General features: G+C 53.9%; 4 protein-coding genes across 4 annotated transcripts; 1 reads left to right on the top strand and 3 right to left on the bottom strand.

The window, feature by feature from the left end:
* Nucleotides 1-96: 96 nt before the first annotated feature.
* On the bottom strand, nt 97-3,658 carry COCSUDRAFT_64975 (protein serine/threonine phosphatase 2C; the record flags this gene model as incomplete). The annotated part of the gene is made up of 8 exons (XM_005650577.1): nt 3,348-3,658; nt 2,828-2,977; nt 2,477-2,568; nt 2,087-2,250; nt 1,725-1,899; nt 1,048-1,268; nt 484-649; nt 97-228 (listed from the first exon to the last, which is right to left on the bottom strand). The coding sequence occupies exons 2-8, from the start codon at nt 2,937-2,939 to the stop codon at nt 97-99; spliced, it is 1,062 nt and encodes a 353-aa protein (XP_005650634.1). The 5' UTR covers nt 2,940-2,977; nt 3,348-3,658.
* Nucleotides 3,659-5,785: 2,127 nt separating this feature from the next.
* Nucleotides 5,786-9,189, bottom strand: COCSUDRAFT_61086 (hypothetical protein; the record flags this gene model as incomplete). Its single annotated transcript, XM_005650578.1, has 9 exons — nt 5,786-5,960; nt 6,213-6,337; nt 6,527-6,715; nt 6,912-7,029; nt 7,166-7,261; nt 7,409-7,568; nt 7,739-7,863; nt 8,002-8,324; nt 8,590-9,189. 9 exons carry the CDS (start codon nt 9,187-9,189, stop codon nt 5,786-5,788), a joined length of 1,911 nt encoding a protein of 636 aa, XP_005650635.1.
* Nucleotides 9,190-11,412: 2,223 nt separating this feature from the next.
* Nucleotides 11,413-13,930, bottom strand: COCSUDRAFT_27636 (sulfur stress regulator; the record flags this gene model as incomplete). Its single annotated transcript, XM_005650579.1, has 8 exons — nt 11,413-12,091; nt 12,338-12,457; nt 12,625-12,726; nt 12,838-12,930; nt 13,049-13,204; nt 13,301-13,375; nt 13,627-13,728; nt 13,865-13,930. 8 exons carry the CDS (start codon nt 13,928-13,930, stop codon nt 11,867-11,869), a joined length of 939 nt encoding a protein of 312 aa, XP_005650636.1. The 3' UTR covers nt 11,413-11,866.
* Nucleotides 13,931-14,378: 448 nt separating this feature from the next.
* COCSUDRAFT_46488 (hypothetical protein) lies at nt 14,379-22,501 on the top strand (the record flags this gene model as incomplete). The annotated part of the gene is made up of 13 exons (XM_005650580.1): nt 14,379-14,595; nt 15,363-15,601; nt 15,794-15,883; nt 16,079-16,291; nt 16,667-16,848; nt 17,341-17,535; nt 17,870-17,990; nt 18,446-18,565; nt 18,786-18,953; nt 19,632-19,715; nt 20,176-20,343; nt 21,004-21,150; nt 21,579-22,501. The coding sequence occupies 13 exons, from the start codon at nt 14,379-14,381 to the stop codon at nt 21,666-21,668; spliced, it is 2,034 nt and encodes a 677-aa protein (XP_005650637.1). The 3' UTR covers nt 21,669-22,501.
* Nucleotides 22,502-22,625: the final 124 nt, after the last annotated feature.

Below are 22,625 nucleotides of genomic sequence, written 5' to 3' on the forward strand. Positions count from 1 at the left end.
TGATGCTAGATTTCGCGTTGCTGCGAGGCGGCAGCTTATCACATTGTTTTGATATATCTTTGTACCCGTAAATCGCCGTCACCACGAGCATTCTCTCTAGGACCAGGTGTTGAGCAGCACAAGAGCGGTGATGTTGTCGCGCGTTCCCTTGCGCAGTGACTCATCCACCAGCGCCTGCGCCACGCGTGCGGCCGCCCCGTCATCGATTGTCCCCAGCTCCCCGCGCACCTGCAAGGGGACTGACAAGTTCAGATCAAGAAAAATCAAAATCTGAACTGACACTCTAAAAAATATAAACTAAAAGTCTACAGAAAAAACATTGGCAGCACTGCGCTTGACTACAAATTGAGCACCATGCAAGCATCTTGATGCTCACATACTTCCCAGAGGCGGGGCAGTGAATACCGGTCCTACTGCCTTACTGAGTATTGATGCCTGCTCTAGTCTGAGAATTGATTGTGAAGAAAAGTGAGTGGCACGCGCCTTTGTGACAATGCTGACGACGTCGGTGTCGGACATGACATCCCAGAGGCCATCCGTAGCGAGCACGACCGCTGAGTCGCCCGGCTGCAACTCAATGCGCCGCATCTCGGGCGTGCAGTCCACCACCTCCTTCCCATCTGCCTTGAAGGGCGCGTCCCCCAGACACCTGCGCCACATCAGCACGCCACATCGGTGCCACTCGCACCCGGATTATGATTTCCTTGTCTCGCTGATTAACCGCCCGCGTCAGCCATACAAATGCATGCAGCCTGGCCCAGCTGATCCCAGAGAAAATTGCTGTGGGCAGGCCTGCATACATGCTGTCTCGACATAATGTCTGGACATGCTGTACCAGCCATCTGCAGGATTCTTCCACAAGGGAAACATAGAGCATACTAGCAGAAATTTTTAGAGTACCTGCTCACCATGACCAAGCACGGGTGCCGCGACGCGGCCTAGTGCTTTTTGTTCCATTTGATGAGTGACATTTTACTGGCCCTGGTAACAACTCAAGAGCTTTCTGTTACCCGAGCTGGAGAGAGACCACTCAGAATGCGTGCGCACCGGGACATGGAGAGGAGGGTGACGCGGCCGTTGTGGGGCTTGGGCTCGGACACGACGCGGTTGTGGCGCTCGTCGATGGCGCCCCCGGCCCCGGCGATGCGCGCATGCTCGTCCGGCCGGTTGGGCTTGTGGTCCGTGGTCAGCCGCAGCGGGAAGTGCAGGTCGTACGCCGTGCACACCATCACCGCCCCGCTGTCCCCCACGTGAGCCAGATACAGCACCTGTGACAGTGACAGGGAACCCCTTTTGAGACGGGTATGTGATCCGACAATTATGGTCCCATGCGCTGCCAATTTGGTCCACTGCCCCCCCCCCCCCCCCCGAAGTTCTCTGACAGACAACAGCTCTCAGCATGACAATTGCGCCGTGTGAGACGAATGCAGACAACTCAGGAGTCAGGCGCGGTGATAAGATTGTCAACAATCCGACTGCGCCAGGCTTGCGATCAGATGCGCGTGGGCTCAAGGTCTTGAAATTATGAGTCACACGGTACAGAGGTACAAGGCAGAGAGCAGAGACACCTAGATCCCCCAGATAGGAAAAATTGGTGTTGCAGCATGGAATGCACATCCGGCTAGCTCTGTATCAATTCCCACCCAAAGGAGAGCGCACTGTCAGCAAATGGGTGACAAAGGGGAACAGATGAGTCACTGCAAGGGCCAAGATGGGTGGCTCACATGGCCGATGCGCAGGGCCATGAGGGCGGTGGTGCCGCCAAATTGGCAGTCAGCGCAACCGCTTTCGTGCGCTTGTGTCAGGATCTCATCGTCCAGCGTCAGGAACGCCCTCTTGATCGCGCCAAACACCTCGTCCCGCGCGCTCTGCCCCTGCATCCCAAACACCGCCGGCTCCCTGCACGCAGGTGGCAGCCTGAGATCCTTCTCTCTGCTGATTGCAAGCAAGCACATTCTATCTTAGGTGAATGACCCTGAATGGCTCATCAAGGATCCCCCTGGCTTGTTTTCATTAACTGGGTGAAGGGCCCGCACTCCACAGTGGAACAGTGCACAGTGAAGTGCACCGGGCAAGGGGGGCTCACTTGGCCAGGAGGGCATGCAGCCGATGGCGCGCCGTCTCTGCTGACTCGCTGCGCTTGTGGCCGTCATAGACCGCCGCAAAGCTTCGAGGCTCGATGGACGCCAGGCTGGCAGCCCAGGGTTCGCTGGAGTCCGGCAGCAGCTCGCTCACTATCGTGTGCCGGTCCTGAACAGGCAAATCCCCACCAGGCTCAGAAGTTGCAGGCACTTGTGGGAGTATGTTTCCTAATTGGAGCTTTCAAATGTTGGGTCTCTTACCGTTGCCGTGCAAATGTCCTTTGGGGTTGCCACGACATGCTCAGACTTGTTTGGGCATGTCTATCTGTGCATCTGCAGTGAGGGGGGCAGGCTGATGCAGGCTCATCTCAGGAGCAAGGATAATCAGGCAGCACCTGCATGTAGTCGCGCGAGCTCCTGTCCTCTGCAGCCCCATAGAAGATGTCCAGCGTGGGGGGAATGGCGGGCAGCCCCATGGCCAGCACCCCTACACACCCAACACTTCTCTCAAATTGAGCCCCACGCCCGCAACGAGCCGGCCAGCATGCTCTGCATTGACATGTGATTCATAGTGATGCACTGCACTAGGCTCTTCATGGGAGCATGAGGCAGTGGCAAGTTGCATGAGGCAGGGGCGAGTCCTGCTGTTGGAGGGACAGGCAGGGAGGCTGCAGCATGAGCAATGCGGCAGCACGCGCAATGCGGCTGCAGCTGTGATGGCTGGCAGCACGCAGACTCAGGCTCACCGGTGCCGGGCCCGCCATGGAGAGGGTCTGCGGCGGCTGCACCTCCCAAGCTGGCCGCCTGCGCGCCGTCAGGCATGGTTGCGCTCTCTATTGAGCTGCGCCCCTCGCTCATGTTCTTGTCCTCTTCACCGGGGCCTGGGGTGGACCCGTCTGCGCGAGCATCAGAGTCAAAACGCTTTGACATTCCTGCTAGGAAGCTAGCAAGCGTCACGAAGTCCCTGTGATGCACTTGGATAGGACCTTTGAAAATGACTCAGCAAGCACACAAAGGACAAAGGCACCAGAAGATGGTGGACATCAGCTTAAGACTCCAGAGAGTGTATGAATGTCGTCCCAACCGGGCTGAGGAAAACCCCTAGACAATTTCCCGGGACGTCAGACATCGTTGTTGACGGTACAGTCCGCCAACGAGGTACAACAGGCACTGCCGAAAGGGCAGTACAATATAGCAATCAGAGGGTTTTGGAGCATCATTAATTTACTATGACGACTCACTGTCTAATGCCGATGGGTTTGTTACCGCGAAGTCGTCCATGCCCTTTGTACTGCCCGATCGTCCGTTAGAGTTGACTATCCTCGCTCAAGCCGACAGTTGGTCGATCGTAAGTCTCACAACATTCGTGTATAATAATATCGTGCTATCCGATCAATGTGATATGCCTGTCGAGAGGCTGCCTGACTTGACCTGCACACAGAGACTTGAGGGGTGCGCCTGGCCTGAAGGTTCCGTCTTTTCCCTCAATAACCACAGCAACCTCCCTTACTCTTTCTCACGGTTGCCAATTTTCTGCATGACAGTCGAATGATGCCGCACTGAATGATGCCGCACCAGTCCGCCATCCGTTATCAATTGATGATAATACAGAGAGGGGAGGGAATTGTATCTGCCCAGCTGTCATCGTCACGTGCATTTGGAGCCCAAACATCTGCAGGTTGTGTGGATGCTCATTCAAAATTTGCTTGTTGGAGTCCTTGTGGTGCATGGCAAACGCTTCAGTGTAGCTTCCTGCTGAGCTGCGAACCGCATTTGAGGTCCGGTTTCTAGATGTTCAGCCTCAGGCTAATATGAGACTTGACTGCAGAGACCTGAAATCCGGAGGTCTACTAGCAGTAGACCACCCCGGGCCCAGGCAGCGCCGCATGCGCGTGACGTTTGAACTCACATTTGAGCTCGAGCTCGCTGCGGCAGTGCGCTGTTCCTCTCAAAATTCGAAATTCGACACCGCCCGCTCTGCAGCTGCATGCAGGTTCCAGACTGGAACTTCCAGTGGCACTGTGCATGCGGTTTGGATGGTATCATCATTATGGAGCCGCGGCCTGCCTGGCAGGCAATCCTGTCCGCACAAGCAAAGTGAGATGCTCTGCGGCTCTGGCAGCACTAGATGCCGCCACTATTTACCATTGGTGGCACGTGACTGACAAGAAATGTCCTTGAGCACATGCATGCAAGATATGATCATAAGGGCCAGTTGCGCACAGAATGTCGCACACTCATTACATTCTACAAATGCTGTGCAAGATGTGCACATGACACCTTTTTTGGAGATGAGACCTGGTACCCAAGACACCTTTTAGCCAAGATCTTTTGGGAAGCAGTCACTGCCAGGGGCAATTTGCCACCTACAGTCCACCACACGAATCTAATTCTGTCTAAGGCTCTTGATATCTGTCCGCAGCATTGTGCAAGATGATGGTTGTCATTGGCGGTAATTACTGACATATCGCTAATCTTCACAGTACTGGTCATGACGGCGTCCAAGGTGCAATCATTCAAGTCAAATGGCAATGTAAAGAACGTTCATAAAGCAGTCAATCACGGTCTCCTTTGCTCATGAACAACATTTGCATTGGGTGTAGATTGTGTAAGTCAATGTTTTGCCGCCACGGCCACAACTGTGTATCGCACCAGGCCATATCCAGCCGCTGTTAGGCTCACATGGATGCAAGCCTGTTCAGTATTGTGACCCACGAGCAGTTCACAGAAACACTCAAGAGCTAGACTGGTGTACTTCTAGAGCCACCTCCTGCAGCAGGCTTCCAACAACATAATTTCCAGCACTCCTATGCAATAGCTTGAAGCAAGTTTCCTTCACATACCTCCCAGTTTGTCAGACCTGAACTATTGCCAATCACCCGCAATGACACTAAATGTTATCCCCCCCAGAACGTGTGAACAGGACTCGGTGCATGGATACAATATAAACAGACTGTGCTGTGAAGGGGCAGCACACAAAAGGACATCCCTTTGGAATCTACCTAAACGCCAAAAAGGCACACAACCAACAATCCACTACGGAAGACTGACTTGAACAACCCAATTGGGAAGTGAACAAACTGCAAGGGGGCTACTGTGTCCAAGAAAAGAAAACATGCTTGCCCACCAATCCGATGGGCTCACATCTATCTGTCCAATGATTGCGTGAAGGCCTCAAAGATTTCTGTCAAGAGAAGCTAATACTGAACTGCCAGTCCCTTGCCACGAGACACTCAAGGCAGGGCTCCCACATAGCATCAAAAGGGCTGGCTGAGACTCCCCCAAGTCCTCATTCCCTCTGCCTCTACATCACCACGGCCTCAGAAGTACATCTGTCTGGCATCTCACCGCAAACCCCTCAAAATCTGCACCGGCCTGTGAGCAGCCTATCGCCACATGCAAGCGGCTCAGGCCACTGCTGACCTGACATTCCTGCCTACCACTCATTCCACCCTACCTAGGCATCTCGACACAGAGCAGAGTCCTGAGAATGCATGCTGCTGACACACAGCCTCCCGCTGAAATCTAACTGGGTGAATTGCAGGGGTGCATCAGCCAGAGCTCGCCCAGTCAGAGAACTTTGACAGGGGCCCCTCAGGACCTCCAGTCAGCATTCTGCTCTGTCTGCGGCCGAGATTTGGCTTGATGCGCCCCCCAGGTGTCGGCATGGCCGACTCTTGAGTCACTGCTCTACTTGCGGCTCTTCACGAGATCAGGCAGGTGACCCCGCAGTATTGGCGGGCACCCCGTTTAGGGGGCCCATCAGGTGTGGTTGGGCCGGCAGTCTGCAGTGCCTGCCAGCCTCTGCGGATGTCAACAAAGTAGATTGGCTCGATGCTGCGGCCCTCAGAGCCGTCCTCTGCTGTGGCCGGTGCAGGCCTGCACTCAACGGGCAGCTTGTCACAAATCACTCCACCCACACGTACATGATGCTCTGCTAGTGCAAGCATGTCCTTTGAAGTGGCTTGAAGCAGGTACGATCAACAAAGTCGTGTGTGACAACTGCTGTATAGTCTGCACAAGATCAGACTTGTCTGCATGGGTGAGTGTGCAGCTCCTGGAAATCCTACTGTGCAGCCCAAGCTGACATTGGCTATGAAAAACACATGGGGAAGCAGGGCAGTATCGCACCTGAAGTGCAGAGTGAAATTGGCTGCAGATGATGCAGCTAGCTGGCGCACCCGCAGAGCAAACTCCTTTCCACAGATGATCTTCTGGCCCAGTCCAGTGGGGACTGATGCACTTTGTCCCTCCTCCTGCAGCGATTCACCCCACAAGCTGAGGTGCGACCCATGAACCATTATATACCACCGTGAAACGCTGGAGCAAATGCGGATGGGTGCCACTTGCTTTTGGCGCCCTTCACATGCGTGTTGGCTTGGGCCAGAAAAGTGTGATTACCTAGAAAAGATCCAGGGATTAATGCCAGCGCTAGAGCTCCCTACCTCAGTCTGTGGGGCGTCGGCGAACAAGTCCCAAAGGCCTCCCAGCAAGCCGCCCTCTTCCACAAGCCCGATGCTCTCCTTGGCAGCTGCATTTGCCTGCAGCACCTGCCAGTTGACTGTGGCAGTGTCCACCACCAGCTGTGCCTCCTGCTGAGGAGCTAGCGTGCGCAGCAGGTCCCGTCGCCGCTCCTGCACGACGACATGCAGTTGCATGGCGTCAGCAGAGATTATGATGTTATAGGCAAACACACAGCATCCTGCCCAATTGACGACTGGGCCTCTCCTCTGTGGTACAGCTCTGCTGAGACAGAAGGATGCAGCTCACATTGCAGCGTGCATGCATGCACTGGTACCACAAATTTGGTGGGTAAGTGCAAAGTCTCACCAGGACTTGGGCAGCCACGCCCATCTTTTCCAGGCGCTTGATGGCCGCCTTTGCAAAGTTCTTCAGCGCCAGGACCGCATCCGTGTCAAGCTGCTGCGGCTGCACATCTGCAATGTACCTGGATGCCATTTCAAATGCTCAGGCTTGCCAACATGATCGATCGAGGAGAGACATCATCAGCATGGCAACACAGGTGAAATGACCAGCTCTTTTTCCAGGCTGCAACCTGGGAGAGGACGGGAAAGGCAGCTCACAGCGAGCCAAGACGAAGCTGAGAACTGGTGATGAGCGGGACGGCCGCATAGGATCGAAGGCCTGGGGGCTCCAAGACTGCCGCATTTGACTTCAGCCTGAACAGCAACATACATGCAGCATGACACATGCGATCCCTTTCTTTCCGCACAGGCGGCATTGGCTTGCTGGTACACACAGCTTTTGAGAGCAGGAGTAAGGGTTCTGCGCATAGCAAAGATGATCCTGCATTCTGTGGTGCTCACCTCGGGTGCTGGAGAGTATCCTCCACAACCAAAATGTCCACTGTGCTCGGTTCAAGCAGGGATCCGATGAACCCGGCGTCCAAGGGGGCTTTCAAAGCGCCGCTGCCATAGGAAAACTGCAGGAGGGAGGTCATCTTGTCATCTTCAAGCAACAGAATACCTGCACGAGAAGCAGCGTCATCACACAGCTGCCCAAGACACTGTCACAATTGAAGTGGTAAAGAGATAGTCTGAACTGGGCAATAACGTAAACAATGTGGACTGTCTCAACAGTGATTTCTTCAATAGGGGAGTAGTGGGCGATATCTGTGGTGAGGCCAGGTTGCTCACCCACAAACGGCATTTGCACCAAGGACTGGGCCGACTGGCACAGAGTTGCCAAAACAGCCATGGGGTTTGGGTTGCCGGAAGGGGGAGTCGAGAACGCTAGATCAAACGACTCCCTTGGAGCCGACCTGCAAGCACACAACATGCAGCTGTCAAGCCCTCGGCCTAGATTTTTCTCTTAAAGTCTCATGGCACAGGCACAGCAAAATGGGCACAATGCCCCTGACACACATGCGCTTGGTGCCCACTTGCACCTGCATGCATACGAGAAGGAAGCATTTATGCGGACAGGGAGCTTGAAGGGCCACCTCTCTGGAGATGGACCGGGCGTCCTCAGCACAGCTGTGCCGGATGCAGTCTCAGAGCCGACGACACGTTGGATTGAAGGGGGGCTGCGGTTGCTGCCAGCGCCTGACTCCAGCTCGTCAGCGTCGTTTGCTGAGCGGCCCGGGCTTGCGATGGTGGGCAATATACCAAGCTGCAGGTCCGAGCGCGAGATGCGCAGGTCTGTGCTGCGGTTCATGTAGTCGAGTGCAGAGTCCAGGCGGCTGTTTAGGGGCTGCCAGCCGCGCGCAAGAGGGCTCGCTGCCTGCACCAAACAGGGGCACAGCGTTGTCAGGGCGGCGGGCAACGTTATACAGATACAGAATATGATGCGCTGATGACAGATCAGAGGTACTATGCGCACGTGACTCACAAGTCCCTAAATGACACAGGCCAACCATGCAACCACGAGCATGCTTGGTGGGATCAATACTGCACATGATGACGTGAGCAGAGCACTAGCGATGATAGATCATGCACCACGGTGTAGATTCTGACAATGCTCAATGTGCAATGAAGGGAACACTCACCTGGGACGCGGCATCAAAGGGGGAGGTGATTGGTGACGCAGGGGCTGTGTACAGCAACTTTGGCTCCGGGGATCCTTCCATGGACGTCCCTGGCACATCTGGCGCAGCTGCAGCTGCAGCAGCCGCCTCTTTTCTCTTCCTGCGTGCCGCCCGCCAGGCTGAAAACCCACTCCTGCGCTCTGGGTCCTGGCGCGCAAGAGCTGAATCCATCCGGTCCATTCCTGTCCTCGAGTATTTGCCCTGTGAAGCTACCTCTGTTTCTGAAGGGTGAATCACAGCAACCAGTGGCTGCTGCAGGATGGGGCTGGCACTGGAGGCTGCATCGCCCTGCTCCCCTCCTGAGGATGAGTCTTCATCCTCTTCAGATGCTTCGTAGGAGTAGTCACTGCCCTTGTCACAGATGGCGTCCACGAGATGCATGTAGGGGTCGCTGGTGCTGCTGCTCTCATTCGACGTTTTCTCTGTAGGCACATCTGGCGGCGACAGGCTGGTCTGTGACACTGAAATAGCGGAGCCTGAGCCTTGTGCAGCTGGGCTCTGGGAAGAGGTGACTGGTTCTGGTTCGGGAAACCAAATGTCTGTCCCTCCAGGGGTGGTCATCAGCAATCACGAGAGTTCCTGCGCACTTTGACAGAAACATTGGCAATTTGCATGGGCAAAGAGAAACTTCAGCCTTCCACGACACGCATGCATGGTGGTGATAAACAGAAAAGCGAAATAGCAATTGGCATGGCAGGTCAAAAAGGTGCAATTCTACCTCAACGAAATAGAAACGTACCGTAGATTCATGAACGTTCGTATCACCGCATTTTGAGCTGCACGAGCTGGGGACGAGCAACTCAAATCCTCCCCTGACAAAGAGAAACAGTTGGCAAATTTTAGCAAAACTAACCTTTATGAAACCTGCTCTTGACGAAACACCAGCGGGAGTGTTGTGAACGCTAGAAAGTGCAAGCTCCGACTTATTCAGATTTCCCGTACACAGCAGCAGAAGCAATCTCACAGAATATTTAGCGAGGTAGGACGTCAGAACACAATCAAGCAGCTTCTTTGACTTCCGTGAACATTTTGCAGAGCAGGTTTACTCGCCGACCTGCAAGGAGGCGAATATCGGAAAGGTCAAGCGACTCTGTGGCATCAGTAAGTGCCCCCAAGAATCAGGAGACGGATGTCACTGTTCTACCTCACCTCACTACAAGTGTTAGCAAGGGATGGCAGCAGTGCTGTTGCCTGCAGCGCGAGCGAGGCCCAAGAAGAAGTGGTGAGTGGGGAAAGTCGCAAGCGGCAGGACAGGCCCATGTGACCTGACTCAGTGAGTCAGGATTCTGCTGGGATCTCAATTGTGACAAACTAAGAAGTCAAATGTGACAAACCGTGACCAGGTGGAAATCGGACAAGCATGCTTCACGCAATAGGAAGAAGTGGAGACGAACCTGGATCTTCTGCAGCAGCATATCAGCTTCTCTGTGCTCTCTATCTCTTGCAGCATAAGCTGGGAAGGTGCTGGCCAGCACCAACACCACCACCACCACCACATGCATGATGTCTGTGAACATGAAGAAGGAGAGCTCACACTGATGCCATCACTGACCACTGGTCAGCGCTGATGCTATGCATGCTGGAACCTGAAGCAGTCAGGCCAGCAGCTCCCAATTGGACTCGAAGTTGGAGATGCATGCATGCGCAGCATGCTTCCGCAAATGCAAGCTTGAGATGCAGTCTGAGACGAGCAGCACCAGCATGATGCTAGCCTTGAAAGAACAGAAAGCACTTGCATTACATCACCACTGATATGACAACAAAATGATTTGTCGGGCCGTATAAGATCCAAGAGCTCTCACAGGCACAGCCCCACCACCGTGGTGACCATCAGGGTGTGGGGGACACCTTCTCATGGCTCAGAGTCCGGCAACAATTCAGGACGCTACGACACGGCAAACCGGGGCAGATCCCCGCTGGGATAGCCAATTATTCGAGGACATAAGGTAAAATCCTGGCCACTACGACTGAGCCGAGGGAACACGCCACAGCAGGACGGGAAAGCACCTCCTAATGGCCTGCTGCAAGAAACACGTGAAACTAGCGCATGATCGGCAAATCTCCGTGGGATCAACTCAAACTGTGCTCTAGGAGCTGCGCTGACAGGAAACGTGAAATGTACACAGTACAGTACCTCTGCCTTGAGATATGTCCTTACGAGTCGACTTCTTCCTGGAAATGCTTCTTGCTAACGCAGACAGAGCAGACAAGTCTTCCGCACGCAGAGGATTTTTCCTAGTCAAGCAGGGACGAGCGAACAAATTCTCTCTGTAAGCAAAGCCCCCACTCTACCCACTATACAGCATCCCACGGCGCCTCACACCTTGCAAGGGGAACCCTTGCCGCAGGCAATCAAGCTGCAGCTAACACCAGGGTCAACGTTGCAAGCACCTCCAAAGCAGCTCAGTGGGACCGAGCACCTCCTAGAACAGCAACTTACAGGCATGCCTGTCAGGTCGTGTTACCAACGCTCTCTGTCTAGTCTGTCCGGGCTGACAGGTGACAAGTCATCCACCACACGTGCTGAGCGCCACCAACTGAGGCGCCCGCACGCACAACTATCCCCTGCCCAGTTTCTTGTGACAAATCTGCCTAGTACATCGGCTTCCACGGCGGGTGCTGCAACCAAGCAGCTGCGCCTTGCGCGCTGCTTCTGTGTTTTCGTATATAGAAGAACGATGATGCTACCAAATGACACCTCTTTCTGTCTTTAGAGCCGCCCACATACGCGCTGGTAGCGCGCAGGGACACTGCAATCCAGTCCACGCACCCTCACACAAGGGTCAGCAAGATCCAACAAAGTCCGTCACAGGCTGAAGACCTCAAACCGCCTGGCGGATAAACCGACTACAGGATCTCCACACTCACCCATCGAGGGGAGATCCCCATGCCAAAAAAACCAGAGAAAGATATCGGTGATGTGGCGCCACTGATTCAAGAAGGAAAGTTCCATATGTATACACAGCTCAATATGGGCTGACCAGTACACATTGTCGTTTGCGGTGCTGTTCTGCTCGTCACGGCAAAACGCCAAGGAGAGCACAAAACGATATCGAGATTTCTTCAACGCGGGGCTTCAACCCAAGACGCAAAAGGGAGGGGGGGGAGGCCATGTAAGCAGTACAGTCCGATGCATGCCTCAGCAAGCAGGCCCAGCCACAAATCAAATAGCGGACGACATCCGGGAAGGGGGGCTCTCGGCTGTCGCAGGACAGCGGGGCAGCTGCGCCAGGACCGCTCAGAAGTTGCCGTGGGCCATCATATGCTGCTGCTGCGCGAGAAGCTGGTCATTCATCTGCGCGACTCCCTCGGGGAGGTCTCTGGTGAACCAGGGGTGCCGCTGAATGTCGGCCATGGTGATGCGCTTTGCCGGGTCAGCCACCAGAATGCGCTGCAGCAGGTCCTTGCACTCCGCCGACACCTGCTTGTTGTAGGGCAGCTGGTAGTCCACGCTCAGGATGCGCTGCAGTGCACCACACCCACCCTCAGCATGCCTGCTGCCGAATGCATTCTTGTGTTTGTCTCTTGCCTGGCGGCCCCGATGGAGGGTTTAGATTATACCAATACAAGATTGGACACTGGCTTCAGCTCAGCTGAAGGATGCTGTTCTTTGTTCATCTACAGCTGCTGCGAGCAGTATGACGGCAGGACGGGTGGTATGGCAGCACTGGATCATGCTGTCTCTGCCACACAGAAAGTGGGTCCTCACCTGCAGCATGTTGTGCATTTGGCGAGCCAGCTTCAGATTTGTGTCCTCCGGCCGTCCAAACGGGTACTGTGCAGACAGCATCACGTAGAGCATCACTCCACACGACCACACATCCGCAGCCTGCAGCAGCGCACAATGTCATCATCAGTCAGCTAGACAACAGTATGTGCAGCTCGATTTTGCAGACTTGGTCACCATGCACCAACACCCAGATTGCAATTCGGACACATGGAGCACAGAACAAAAATTAGACATATCGCCAGTCACAGTCGTCATGAATGCCTCACCTTGCCGTCGTAGGTCCTGCCCCTTGTGGTAGAAATCACCTCTGGGGCCAGATACGCAGGCGTTCCCACTTTGGACCCTGGAGCAGACTGGAACTTTTCGTCCTGCAGAACGCATCACAGCAAGTCTAGATCAGACTTGATTTTGACTACACTTCGGTCTGGTATAATTCAAAGGGCAGCCTTCAGGAAAGCAGCAAAGCAACACATATGCACCTTGGAGTAGCCAAAATCACAGAGTTTGATCAGCGGCCGGGCGCTGCTGACCAGAAGTGTGTTCTCCAGCTTCACATCCCTATTTGCCACGCCCTGCAAGGCAACCATGGAGGCCTTCATTGAATTACTGCAGACAAACATAATAGAATACTGCACTTGAGGGAAAAGCAGCATGCAGATTATTGATATGCGGGGTGAATATGGGCCGCACCATTTTGTGGCAGTAATCAATGGCAAAAATGAGCTGCTGGAAATACCAACGAGCATCAGGCTCTGGCAGCCCGCCACTCCTAGCCACTAGCTGATACAAGTTCCCCCCTGCCGCGTACTCCATGGCAATTGCCAGGTGATTATTTGTGAGGAACACCTGCAAACGAATGAAACCACAGCCTGTAAAAAGAATAGATCCATGTTTCTCTGACGCCCCCAAGCAGTGATAGTATGCAGAGAGCAAGAAACACACCTCTTTGAGCTGAACAATGTGAGGATGGATGAGTCTCTTGTGATTGAGAATCTCCCTCTCCACATATTTGGATACCTGCAGGGCGACCACTAGTCATAGGTGCCAAGATTGAGGGTGTTGCACTCAGCGCATGTCCAGAAGCATAGCTGGCCCTCAAAAGAGATTTATTGGGTATTTGCAAAGCATGTGCAGGTCAAAGAAAGGAACTTGCAGGCAAGGGATCTTCTAGCAGGAATCAGAGGTCGATAACTGAGCCATGGGATACCCTCGGCAAGCCTTCTTCAAAGCATACACAATGCAGCTGCTACCAGAGACGGACAATGTACCTCTTGACTCCGCTCGATGAACTTTATGGCCACCTGCTCCCCTGTAGTCAGGTCCACTGCGAGCTGGACGAACCCAAAGGTGCCCTTGTCCAGATCCCTTATCTGGCATGCCACATAAAGTGTGTCAGACTACATAAAGTGTGTCAGACCACAACGTGTATGCACTCCTGGTGACAAGGCCACTTACAGGCAGTACAGGGAGCCTTCACCAGGCATTAAAAAGATCGCCGTTCAGCACCTTCTGATACTTGGGATGATCTTCGAGCGGCTCAAGCACCGAAGGGGGATCGTGTTCTACACTCATAAGTTGCGGCCTGGGGAAGCTGGCTGAACTGGCAACTGCGGCCATGCACACTCCAGGCAGCACCAGTGTTGGGCAAAAACGGGGTCTTGCCACGCCAGAAAGGCCATCACCCAGAAAACATATCACAATGCAGACGCTCGCGCATGCCAGCAGTTGCAATGCACGTCGGAACCGAAGGATTGGTGCATTTTCATTTCTCACGGCGCAAAGTAGAAGGAGAAGGCAGAGGGTGAGTCACTGCAACCGTGGCGTCACTCACCGGATGCGTCCGCCATCTAGTCCGACGCGCTTGAGGGATACGCGCTACATGTTCGTACTTATCACTTCATTGAAAACAAGGAAGAAACGTTCAGATATTTGTGCGCTACATTACATGCACATAACGGAGCCTAAGACCTTGTTAGCCCACTGGTAAAGGCTGCTGATTCCGTAAAAACGAGTTTCGATCATGGGATTATTCAGCAAGAAGAAAAAGAAAGATCGGACGTATCGCAGCGAGGAGGCCAAGGATGATCCGGATCCCGACTTTAAGAAGAAGAAAGATCCATATCTCATCATCGGGGATGCCCCGCCGAAGCCATTTTTCGCTGGCGCGGGCCTGTCTTCCAACACAACCTACCAGGTTCAGAGGGGTCGATCAGGGGACCAAGGAGAGGAGAAACCAGGTGGGACGATTGACACTTTTTGGTGCACTTTCTTTTGAACAATCCCGTGTTGCCATCAGGTGGCCCTCAAACATACTCCATCCCGCATTGCGATCTGTACAAAATGAGCATCATTTTGACCATTGCAGTGCTAGTACTGTTGCTTGGTAGTGGCACGTAGATCAAAATTGTTATCAGAAACGATAGTACTGCCAAGAGTGCGGTGAACCCTTTGTTGATTGCCTGGGCCTATGTTTGCCTAGCTGTACTAGGTGCAGCCCTACACTGCTGCACATCACTTCCAAGCCATTTCAATTGTTCTTCAACCCACATCTTACCGCCAATTGCGCTAGTCATTTATCATTTCAACCTGCCAGATGGTCCCGAGGCAGCACCACCCACTCGGACAGTGAGGATACAAGAGCCCAGCAAGGAGGAGCTCGACAAAGGGAATTTAAGTACATTGCCAGCAGCGGCAAAGGAGCAAAAGTCAGACTTCCTGCCTGATGAGCCAGCCGAGGACGACACCATCGCTGCAACTCAAAAAGGTTCATGGCTTCCTGCCAGCTTCCCTGGTCTCCTGCGAGCTTCTGCACTGCTTTGGAACGGTCCTCGACCTGTTGCATCATAACAGCCTACATGTATGATGTGAATGAGGGTAAAGGCTATACAAACCATCGAGATGTATTCTATTGTAGAGGGTTTCTGTGCATATCCTGCATGGCTTCCAAGCTTCAATGCCGAGGGTGGAAATGGGAGGCTGATCAGTGTGTGTCTGCGGGATGCAGGTGTGCCCGGGCCAGTCAAGCCGGTGATCCCAGACCGGCCGGGCAAGGTGGTGCACGTGCTCAAGCTGCTGCAGGCAGCGTGCGTCGTCTATGTGGTGTTTCTTGCGCTGTTCATCAAGTGGCTGAAGCCCCAACCCTTAACCCTGTTCAGCTCCATTCTGCTGGGCATCGCCCTGGGCATCGGCTACAGCTTCCTGCACCAGTACTACCGGACCCGCCAGAACCAGCTCAGCGAGCTGGTGAGCGCCAGACTTCCACCAATTCCATTGCGTGCATGCTGAGGAGGATGGCATATACTGTGTGTACCTGGTGCTTTGCTGTCATGCTCTAGGGCTCTGTGGCTTTCGCTGGATCTTCGCGCTTGTTTGAGAGCCGTACACATTGCACCAGCACATTGCTCTGGTCTGAGACCTGATGGTGTTCATGTGCAGCTGAACTTGGTCCCGGGGCGGAAGGGGCTTAGGACTGCACTGGGGGAAGTGCCCTCGTGGGTGGCCTTCCAGGACAAGGAGAAGGTTGAGGTGAGGCAATCATTTTCCATCCCATTTGTCCTACGATCCGCTGCCAGCTCTGGTTGCTGGGGTCGCCAAGTAGCTTTGTAGCTCTGCGTGTCTGTCGGGTCATGGGTTGCGCCCTCTTACAGCTGGTGCAACCCACCGCTCGAGAGCACACCTCCCGGAAGGAGTCTCACACTGATGAGTGGGGGCACGCTGCAGTGGCTGAACCGCATGCTGCAAGGCATGTGGCCGTACTACGACAAGGCGATCGGGGCGGCCATAAAGGAGGCGGTGGAGCCCATGATGGAGCAGTACAAACCGCCAGGCCTCATCAAGAAGATCTACTTTGCCAAGCTGACCTTTGGTGATGCGCCCATGCGCATCGACAACGTCTGGGTTGAAGACGAGGGGGACCAGCACGTGCTGCTGGAGGTGCGATCCAGCAAGCTCGGATCCCCTGGATGCATGGCTTCATGGTTGCTGTCTCTGCTGAGCTTTGGCTGTCCGTGCAAATGCACGCCCCAACTCTGCTATAGGCACCATGTTTTCAGTGATAGCAGCATTTCATGTGTATCAAGCAACTTGAATCAATGACAGGGGAAGTACTGAGGTCCTTGCTCAGTTTACAGTTGGATACAGATGGCCATGCTGTATGACCTGTCCCTGATACGTGACCAATCTTCTATTTTTCAGCTCACCTAATGGGGAGGGGCCAGCCAATGGGTCACCCTGGACGACCAAGGTGATTTGCCTTGTCTGGGGAATGTGTGGTAGAGGTGTGACTGAGCAGGGGTCGCCTTGTGACAGGTGGCGTTCAGGTGGGCAGGGGATGCAAACATCGCCATCGCCATAGAGCTGCCGGCGGGCGGCGAGCAAACGCGGCTGGTGCCCAAGGTGACAGACCTGCAAGTGGCCGGCGTTGCGCGAGTCATCCTCAGCCCGCTCGTCCCGGTCATCCCCGGCTTTGGCGCAGCCGTCATCGCGCTCAGGTGTGTAACTGCGTTGCATGCACAGCGCAAATTGCTTGAAGGGCACTCTGCTGGTGCCGCGCTGGGATTTCCTGTATGGCGTGCTCCAGAATGGGTGTCTGATTTCCTTACGGGGCTCTGATCCGCGGGGAAGTCCTTGGTCAAAAGCTGGATCTAGGAAGAGGCAAAAATTCCTTGAATTTTTTTAATTTTTCTGGTTGTGGGGAAGTTGCCCCTCTCCGTCGCGCGTCATCTTTTGATGGTCCGAGCATTGAACAGACCTTGGAGCAGCAAAGATGAAGCCATTGGACTAGGGTATTTCTTCCACTGCCGTGCGGCCCTGATGCAATGGCCTCTGGTTTGGCGCATCGCATACCCTCGGCTTTACGTGAAGCTTGTACGCAATTACAGCAGCCTCTTCAAAGGCAGGCAGTCTGCGCAATGCTACTTTGGGAGTTTAAAATGCTCGCATCTTGCTTGCACCTCTTGAGTAGCTTACCAATGCGCGCGCAGGAAGCCGCCGCTGATCCGGTTCAAGCTGGACTTTGGCAAGGCGTTTGGCGGCAGCCTGGTGGCCAAGCCTATCCGGCTGTGGCTGGACCCCTTCATCCGCGAAACGCTGTCCAACATGATCGTCTGGCCCAATCGCATCGTCGTCCCCATGCTGCCCGAGGAAGCCACCGGCTCACTCGACCACCTCTACCTGCGGTCAGTCGCACACATCAGCTCAACTCTCCACAAGAGATCATGTTTCATGTCAACTTCTGCTGTCTCAGAAATGCCTTTTTGTCATGCCATTGTCTTTCTGTCTGGGTTCAAACCCACATGAACGTGCACTGCATGTTCTTGTCGCCTGACTGTCATCAACACTCAATTTTGCGCGCGCTGTGGCACATGCGGATTAAAGCAGATCACGGTGCTACCCAAGGGCTCTTAAGTTTTTCAAGGTTTATGTAGGTCAGATGCCCTCATGTGTCTGGCATGAGGGTGTAGGGAGCTGATGTGAGCGCATTGGCGTTGACTTTGCCTTGTTGCGGCGCAGGCATGTGGGTCTGCTGGTGGTGCACGTGGCGCAGGCGCGCGACCTGAAGAAGGTGGACACCATCGGCAAGTCCGACCCCTTCGTGGAACTCCACACGCAGCCCAACGCCGTAGCCAAGACGGTGCGCCCTCACTCTTCGTTGTTCAAAGCAGCCTGGGGGTCTTGCCAGTGTCTGGCATATGAAGTCTGTTTTTCCCAAGGTAATCGAGGGAAATCGGTCTGTGCCAGTCCACATTTGTGAAGGTAGTGTTATGAGCCATGCTGACCGTGCGCCCCAATGCCGGCAGCTCTGTAGTCTTGCCGATCCTGGTAGTCTGCCTGTGTTCCCTGATATGACAGCAATCTGAGCGCCGCCATCATGCAGAAAGGGAGCAATGCGCCTGTGGTGCCGCCAATGCTTCTCACCCTGTTGGGAAGTTGATGCACCTACAAGCGTCCAGGTCCATTTCTGCATGTAAGCTGCCCTGTCATAGACAAGCCCAAGATGGTTGGCTGGTTAGTCAGTCATTAGGCGCTCAAGCGTCATAACATGTGACTGTATGCCGATGCTGATGCGGTGCGGTGTGGGGTGCGCAGGAGGTGCAGAAGCGGACGCTGACGCCCAAGTGGGAGGAGGACAAGTGGCTGCTGGTGCAGGAGCCCAAGACGCAGATCATGCGCGTGCAGGTCTTCGACCACGACGTCGTCAACCTCAAGGCAAGCCCCTGCCTTCTTAATTTATATTTGTACCCGCTTGTTGTACACCTTTGGCGCAGCCCTGCAAAGCTGCCTGTTGTATTGCAATATGACCTTGCAGCACTCTCTGGGTAGCGGCTGGCAGCCAAATCTAATTGTGCGCTATCAACAGCCCCCATAAGATCAGTCTGCTCGTGGTATGTTTCCTAGTCTGAAAGTGCGGCGCCTGCTGTGCTCGCAGGAGCTCATCAGCATCAACGTGGTGAAGGGCATCAAGGACACGGTGGGTGCCAGGACCTTCCTGGGCCGCGCTGCCATCCCCGTACGCCCCTTCGCCGACCGGCCGGGCGAGACCGTGCAGGACTGGTACGACCTGGGCAAGGGCGAGTGGTCCAACGAGGACGGCACGGTGCGCGCGGCGTTGCCTCCCTCCCTCACATTTTGTGCAAATGCAAGACAACAGTGGTGTAGGCATACATAATTTATGGGATAGCTTTCTTCAGGGCAACCTGCTTACCACACAAGCAAGCAAGATAAGATACGGTGAGCCTTTGTTATCTCGACATTCCCACAGTGGCAGTCCTACCACTGGGCTCCTCCTCGCGCCCCTTGTGGACCTTCATTGGGACAAGAGGCACGAGGGGTGGCCATGCTGATTTGCCTCTGGGCTTGCATCCTGAAAAGCTCTCACTGCAGACAAGCTGTCACTCCAGATGGTGGCAGAGTTTTTCAGGCCATTGTGCAAGCAGAGCATGTGCACGAGGCATGTGATGTAGCATTGCCTACATGGTTTGGTTGGACGACGCCCCCAGGATTCTGCTCCATACAGCAGTGACAGCAGATTACCGCAGCGCTGTGTCAAGATGATGGGCACTGCTGATGAGAGGCGAGGGGTCTGTTGGCGGTTGGTGTAATGTTCACAGTCCATGCCACCGTGGCCGTACCCTTACACGCTGGCAGTCTTACAAGTGACTAACGGGCAGAGTACTCTAGTTGTTGAGCCCAACCGGTGTTATTTTAACACCATCTTACCATGGAAACCAATCACATTAGAGTTGGGCTGACGTGTGCAGTGGTGGGTGTGCAGGGCAAGGGTGAGGGCCAGCTGGAGCTGAAGGTGACCTACTTCCCCTTCGAGCTGCTCTACAGCAAGCCTCGCGACGCATCCCTGGTGCGCGCGCGTTCTCTCCTTACCCACCTCCGTACGCAAGTAATTGGCTGTTATGTCTCGTCTGTCCATCCAAATCAGTGCCCTTGATCCCCCTCTTGCACACCAAGGCGGGTTCCAAGGGTGTGGAGTGGAGAGACATGAGGGCCACCCTGTACATATTTTAGAGGCCCACGAGATTTTGTGTTGAATAAGTCAAGAGCCCCTGAAATACTTTGATTATTGACACAATGAGCGAGTCTCGTGCCAGCAGCACAGTGCACTTTTGCGCTAAACTTTTAGAAGCTTGTTTTGAGTGTCAGATGTACGTAGATGGCTGCAGAAGTTATCTAACCTGCGTGTAAGCTTAACAAATGCATGCTTAGTTCATTTCATATTCATACGCATGCTGGTGATTCTGAAGAAGGTGTCAAATCTGCACTGTATGGTTTTGAATGCGTTTTTAAAATTCAAATGTGCGCAGGGGGCGGTACTGGTAACACTGAAGAAGGTGTCAAATCTGCCGGCGGCTGACGGCAACGGCACGAGCGACCCCTACGTGCGCTTTGAGCTAGATGACCACAAGCGCACCTCCTCCGTCCAGCAGAAGACCCTCAACGGCTCCTGGAACGAGAAATTTGAGTGGCTCTACGTGCGCCCCCGCCACCGCCCCTGTCTTTACATGGATTGCACATCTGTGACCTGGCATTACCCCCTGTCTTGCCAAAAGATTTGCATGCAGGCCGTGCCTCCAGCATGCACGGTGTCATTGCTGGACTGCGTCTGTCAAACACCACGTGTGAGGTTATTGGAAAAACCTTCATGGAATCCACTACGATCTGTGCCCCACTCGCCCTGTCTTGCTGCTCTGGAATACAGACTCGAGCAGTCTCTGTATTCTGGCTGCAACTCAAAGTTTATATCGATCTATACATCCAGCTGATGGTCTACGGATTGGGCTGTACACCAGGAGTGACGTCGGTGGAGCTCTATTAGTGTCGAGTTTGGTGTGGCCTACAGTGGCCTAAAGTGGCCTGCACCACAGGTGTACCTTATCCTGTGCTCTTTGGGAGCTCCAGGGCATGCAGCCAACGATCCACACATGGCTTGGGGCTTTCAGGGACACTCCAGGGGATCTTTGATATCCCTGAGACTGTCCGGGGACCCTCTGGCCGTATGTATTTCTCATCACTGATGCTGTCCTTGGGTTCCGAAGTTGGCACGAGGAACTCACCTAGCAAGGCATGCAATCAGCGGGTCCTGGTCCAGCCTGTGCACCTTGTTGAGTCATGGGTTGTGTGGATGAATGCAGGTGCCAGTGGTGGAGGTTTTGGAGGCGACTGTGTGGGACAATGACCCGCTGAGCAACGACAACTGCCTGGGTGTGGTGGAAATCGACATCGCGCAGGACGTTGCCAAGGTGCCCGGCGGGCGCATCTACAAGACCTGGTACCTCGAGGTGCGCTTTAGCTTTGTTTGTCAGCCCAATCCACTGCTTCTAAATGACTCCGCAGTCTGTGCTGTTGCACTGCACCTCTCCCTGTGTGCTTTGCTATCCTGGTCACCCACGCCCTTTGCTTCTGCGTGGCTGCAGAGTTTGTGCTGTTGAGCTGCAACAAGACAATGCTGCAGCGCTTTCCAGTATTGCTAGATTGCATGTTGAGAGAATGTCGTGCCAGTTCACACTGCTGGACACAGCCACAATGCTCACATGGATAGTGTGTGCGCCATGTGGGTGTACGTAGTACGGTGAAATGGCATCTGTGCCTATAGTTTCTCTATGAAGGGTTTTTTGCAGGGAAATTGCGGGAAAGTCTGTTTGGAGGTCTGTTGCAGACTGCCTGAGAAGTAGGAGGATTGCTGATGCTTGCTTGCCTTGACATGCAGGACGTGCCCAAGGACGTCAAGACGAAGAAGGTGCCGAGCGCAAACATCACCATGCAGGTCCAGTGGGTGCCGTTCGACTTCAGCATGTGAGCGGCCCAACAGCGCTGTATTATCGCCAATGCAGCAGTCCCATATACAAGAAGCCTAAGCCCTGAAGGAGCGAGCTCAGATCTCTTTTCATGATGCTTCCCTGGAAGGGCAACAGACGATGCAAAGGAGCAGACGGATGCATATGTGAGAATTGAGTCATGCATATGGCTGTTACCATGAGGGACACAGCAGCGGCGGGTAAGCATGAATGCTTCTGAGCGGTAGCCATATTTTAATGAATCGGCCGCACCCCGACAAAAAATTCATGGCGCATGCGCAGTGAGCACTCATGACCAAGGCTCCATGCTCTCAAGAAGTTTTTTCTTCCTTGACAAGCAAGGCGGGCAATCAATATATATAAGAGGTCTTTCGGGAATGGGATTTCCTTCAGCTGTGTATATGTTTATCCAAGGGTGATGCAGCACCATGCTCGGGAGTCGATTTCATGTAGCTCAACAAAAGGTTCTTGTTTTGTAGCGACATACACCATATGCACCACTTATAGAAGCAGAGACCAATGGATGGTCATATTCAAGCTCTCGAGAGCACATCTCACCATTTGAAATGTTATCAATCTTGCACTTACACTGTTCTGAAGGCGATATGCAACACCTGAAGTATGAGCTCTTATTCAACTTGTGTACACCACCATGTGACAGTCCTGCCGTATGTCTGCCCCAGTTTGAGAAAGTCTCCTGTCCTTGAGCAGTCTGCTGATCATTTGGATTTCAAGTCTTCATTTCTGTAAAGAGACCATCTTTTGACAGTACTGAGAGATCACCTTAAACAGTGGAGTCTGGCAATCCATGGCAGGTGTAAAAATTGCACATGCATGGATATTGTTACAACCTCAACATGCAGTCTATCCCATTAAGACAAAAAAAAACGTAGCATTGTCACTGCAAGGCACAAGAAATGCCAAGAGCATCCATTTTACAGAGCACCAACAATGATCGC

This window comes from Coccomyxa subellipsoidea (genome assembly GCF_000258705.1).
Source record: "Coccomyxa subellipsoidea C-169, whole genome shotgun sequence".
In the NCBI taxonomy this organism is placed as follows: domain Eukaryota; kingdom Viridiplantae; phylum Chlorophyta; class Trebouxiophyceae; family Coccomyxaceae; genus Coccomyxa; species Coccomyxa subellipsoidea.